This window comes from Nicotiana attenuata, chromosome 12 (genome assembly GCF_001879085.1).
Source record: "Nicotiana attenuata strain UT chromosome 12, NIATTr2, whole genome shotgun sequence".
Classification (NCBI taxonomy): domain Eukaryota; kingdom Viridiplantae; phylum Streptophyta; class Magnoliopsida; order Solanales; family Solanaceae; genus Nicotiana; species Nicotiana attenuata.
The window spans coordinates 7234733-7239419 of record NC_032000.1 but is presented as its reverse complement, the minus strand read 5'-3'; the positions used below and the strand labels follow the sequence as shown (position 1 = coordinate 7239419).

The following is a 4687-nucleotide window of genomic DNA, read 5'->3' as shown; positions in this document are numbered from 1 at the left end:
CCCATCCTTAGAAGTAAATACATGTCTATCCTTTGATCAGGGTACAGAATTACACAAGATTTGCTCATTTACCACCTTGCAAAAAATTTGCAACTTATTTATTTTTGTTTCATAGGGTAGGGTTCTTGTTTTCTGCACATAATCATGGCCAACTGAGCAATTCCTACTAGGAAGCTCTTCCCCTTCATGGGACCTATGAGGTACAATCTAGATTAGTCGGCCCAACAAATTCCAGTCACCAGATGGCTAAACCAGCAACAAAAAAAAAGACTAGTACCAACGATCAGAATAATCGAAGCAAAGACGGCTTATAATCAGAATTAAAGAAACTACAGTGACAAGCAATAAGCGACTCAAAAATCTGAATATGAAATAGAAGCAGAATTTGGCTTTTCCAGTCAATGATAGAACAATATTAGTGTATTTCATCTCAAGGATAGTCATCGCACGCTAATTTGGTTACTAAGAAATACCAAAGAGTGGTCATGTCATATCTGATGTCATAACTGCATTTTTTGGCAGAAAAGAAACAACAAAAAGGACTTCACAGGGAGAGTAACAAAATTGAGCTACCAAAACTTTATTGTCTTTTTTAAGTAACGATGATTTGTACGAGATCTAACCTTGGTGTATTCCCGGAATACCAAAAACGTTCATTCTTGAAAATGTCTATTTGTACACGTAAATATCAAGAAAAATGCATTTAGTTAATCTCACTCGATCACACACTACCGTTTCACTTCCATTTCTTCATAAAAGCTTCATTTTCCACCCTTGGCATAGCTATCACGCAGCGTGACAGTCCGATTGAAGACCAGTTTCTCAGAAGTGGAATCCTGGTCAACAGCAAAATACCCTGCAAAAGTCATCATTTAAAACAACTCAAGCATTAGAATTCATCTGTTTTGAGAAAATTAAGGAAATCAGGAACAATGGAGGGCATTGGGAACTAAAGCCTTCAGCGGTTTAAAAAATCATATTTTCATATGATGAATTCAAAAATAGAAGCACCAACTCTTCAAACTCGGAATTTGAAATGTGAATCGAAAAAACAAAAATCAAGCAACCAACATTTTTTAGCTCCTGAGACTTAAAATTTGATTTTGTTAAAGCAAATAGAATCTCATCATTAGAAGTAACTTAGAAAAAAGCTTCAGCCAGAATTGGATTGCTGCTATTAGTATTTCAAGGCACCAAAGCAAACATCAAAGAAGTAATAGATACTGTAAAGGAACCTATTTTACGACTCAAGAAGGGGGTAACATTGTAGAGGCACTTAAACTTTCATCTTAAGCTAAATTTCAGCTCCCTACCAAGCAATAACAAGTACTAGAACTTACCGAGCCTTTCAAACTGAAATCTGTCTCCAAGAGCAGCCGTCCTAACTAAGGGCACAGCATAAGCATTTTGTATTACCACTTTAGACTCAGGGTTCAAATCACCAAGCCAGTCTTCGAGTTCAGCAGGATTCTAATCGCAAAACCAAGCAACAATTAGCTTCAAAATAACTGTGATTGAGAAAGGTGAAAAGTGAGTTTGACAAGGTAAAGAAAAGAAACCTCGGAGAGGAAGAGCCTGTCAAATAGCCGGACCTCCACCTTAAGTGGATCAACCCCAGGTGAAGGTTCTGCAACCCAATGAAGAACACCCTGCAACGACATTGTTTCAGGAACAACAGATCTGAAATTCTAAACCAACCATGACACAGAAGAATTTAACGTCAAAAAACCCACCTTAGGCTTGGTCGTCTTGGACGGGTCATACTCTGCCCAAATCTCAAGAACCGTCTCTTTGTCATCAGCAAGAATTACATCTGTACATTTTATAGGGTATGCATACCTGCAATGCAAATAAGCTTTATAGTTTGAACTACATCTAAGGCCAAGTATTGAACTGAAATCGGGCAAATTTTTGGATGACCAAAGATGTGAGTTAACGGACACTACCTTAGTAAGACAGATTTTCCAGGAGCAAGGCCAAAATAATCTTTAGAATCTTTTAACCTAAAATCTGTACGTTCAATGTAGACAACTCTAGAAAAGGGGACCTGCAAAAATAAACAGAAATGGCAAACACATATTAAAGAATCAACGACATTGAATTGCTTTATTATGTGGAGACAGAAAAGTAGAAAACATCCATTATTATACAGTAAAAAATGCATGCACACCTTATAAAATGACGAAGCATCATTTGCTGGAGCTTCAGGCCATTTCTTTGCATCTAGATCCGTTACTAAGCCAGCTTCAAGGTTTGTGATGACAACCTGATTATGAAGTTCATAACTTAAGTTTCTGTAAACTGGCAATAGAATACATACTTGCGCACGTGTCCATCCACGAATACTTTGTTTAAATCTAGATATACCCACCTTAAGGGGATTTAGCACAACCATTGTTCTAGGAGCTGTTTTATTTAGTTCTTCTCTTATATGGTATTCGAGGCGACTTAGGTGTATCATACTACAGTCACTGCATCCAAAAATAGAAAGTTGTCAACACGCTGTCAAACACTGTTTTTCCTTTGTACTGGGAACATACAGACACCTAGATAAATGAGTGCCCAACCTTCTAGTTATTCCAATCCCACGAACAAAAGCATTAATTGCTGTTGAAGTTACCCCTCTACGTCGCAATCCTGCTAATGTCATGAGACGAGGATCATCCCAGCCGTCAACCCATTTCTCTGTTACGAGACGGTTCAACTGGACAACAATAAAAATCAAGAATCAGTTTGAAACAAGAACTTTACCAGCATGAAACCATTATAAATAATTTTTTATAAAAGGAACACTCAGGATTCAATCTTACTTTCCGCTTTGACATCACAGTGTTGGACACATTCAACCGTGAGTATTCCCAAACAAAAGGCTGGTAAAGGCCTAGTGCATCCAGTAACCAGTAATATGAAGCACGGCGGGTTTCAAACTCCAGGGTGCAAAGCTGCATAAGTATGTGATATTGAAATATTAATTAATTTAAGCTATTATTTACAGCAATATTTTACCATAACAATTTGTCAACAGTATGGTTGGAAACAGAGAGGGGTGCACAGCAAGTTAGACCACAGTATTTTATAGTGCACTTGAACAACATTTATTTCTTTTCTCATTTTTATTCAAGAAATATACTCTATGTAATGGATTTACAGCTAAATATTTTAAGTAACTTCAAAATGAAAATAGAAACAGAAAAGCTATATGCAGAGGGAACTTATAAATTCAAGATAGGTCATGCTGACTTGACAAAGTGAAGAAGAAGTAAACACAGCATTTGACAGCAACAAGTCACATACGTACCGAATGAGTGATATTTTCCAAAGAATCAACAATACAATGGGCATAATCATAACTGGGGTAGATGCACCATTTATCCCCTGCATGTGGATGAGGAGTGAACTGTAGAAACAAGTAATATTGGACTAAATGTTAGTAAACACCAAGATAGAATTCAAAATGGTTTTTGTCAGAAAATACCTACCTTGATACGGTATGCAATAAGGTCATACATATTGAAATTATCACTCTGCATGTCCTGTTTCATCCTCAATGTCGCCTTGCCTTCATCAATCATCCCCTTCTTCATTTCATCAAACAATCTTAAGGACTCTTCTATAGGCCTATCTCTCCAAGGGCTGTTCATCTTTCTCTCTCGATATTCTTTTACCTCTTCAGCTGTCTGTGTTATGTAGAAAATCAGACCATATATCTCATACTAATATCTAGTTAGCGTATAACAGCAAAAATCGGTTAAGCCCCTCATAATAGAGGTTAGCTCTGGTGGGCAAGGGCAAACTTAAAGGTAAAGACAAGAAAAGGAGAAACAGAAACCAAAAACGAGTATCAAGAGAAAACAATAATAGCAATTTTTATGTATTAAACATATCACATGTTATTTATAATAGATATATTACCTGGTGGTCAACATATGCATGACCTCTTTTTATCAGCTCTACAGCTAGCTCATAAAGGTCTTGGAAATAATCACTAGTGTGAGTTATCTGCAAATTGCCAACATATTAGTATTGCAAACACGGGAAAGAGACCATTGATATTGAACATCATCATACCCTGTAAGGCTCCCATCCCATCCACCCTACAATTTCTTTGATATGATCGATGTACTCTTTCTTCTCAGCTTCAGGGTTGGTATCATCAAACCTAAATCCAACGGCAAAGTCATGAGGAATCTAGCACTCCCATGTAAAAGAGAGGTTCCACTTTAAATGAACTTAGAGCTTCCATGTGAATAGGGAAACCAATAAGAAGATGAGATTGCACAAGATTAATCTCCACCACTCACGTTTGATTTTTGGGGCGGAATTGACGAGAGACAAATATCTTGTGGATTACATAGCGAACTATATTCAGAGTTCAGACAAGCTAATTCAGACTTCAGAGTTTGCTAGGCCAAACTAATTAATCCAGAAGCATAACATTAACTCCTTCCCACCACAACCTTCTCGCACTCTTCCTCCACCATGTCTCTCGCTCGCGCGCCAATAACATCTTTAAATTGCGTTATCTTTTCTTGTTTAGTAGCCTAATTTTATCTATCCAAATCAAAAAAGATCTCTGAGAGCTGATCCTAAATCCAAAAGTTTGTGACCCAGGATTCTATTTTATCATCAAAACAAAATTAAACTCAGAAAATTTTGATCAAAACCATGAGAATACCCCTCAACAGTA

General features: G+C 37.1%; 1 protein-coding gene across 1 annotated transcript in view; it reads right to left on the bottom strand.

The window, feature by feature from the left end:
* The window catches only part of LOC109235237 (glutamine--tRNA ligase), an 8490-nt gene continuing 4205 nt past the window's right edge, over positions 403-4687 (bottom strand). The window contains exons 11-23 of the mRNA XM_019401271.1: positions 4069-4159; positions 3913-3999; positions 3480-3677; positions 3299-3397; positions 2811-2942; positions 2568-2704; positions 2372-2471; positions 2171-2266; positions 1947-2047; positions 1734-1839; positions 1560-1649; positions 1341-1470; positions 403-856 (exon numbers count right to left, since the gene is read on the bottom strand). Of these exons, the coding sequence (XP_019256816.1) occupies positions 762-856; positions 1341-1470; positions 1560-1649; positions 1734-1839; positions 1947-2047; positions 2171-2266; positions 2372-2471; positions 2568-2704; positions 2811-2942; positions 3299-3397; positions 3480-3677; positions 3913-3999; positions 4069-4159 (1462 nt within the window). The 3' untranslated portion in view covers positions 403-761. The remainder of the gene's footprint in view (positions 857-1340; positions 1471-1559; positions 1650-1733; positions 1840-1946; positions 2048-2170; positions 2267-2371; positions 2472-2567; positions 2705-2810; positions 2943-3298; positions 3398-3479; positions 3678-3912; positions 4000-4068; positions 4160-4687) is intronic.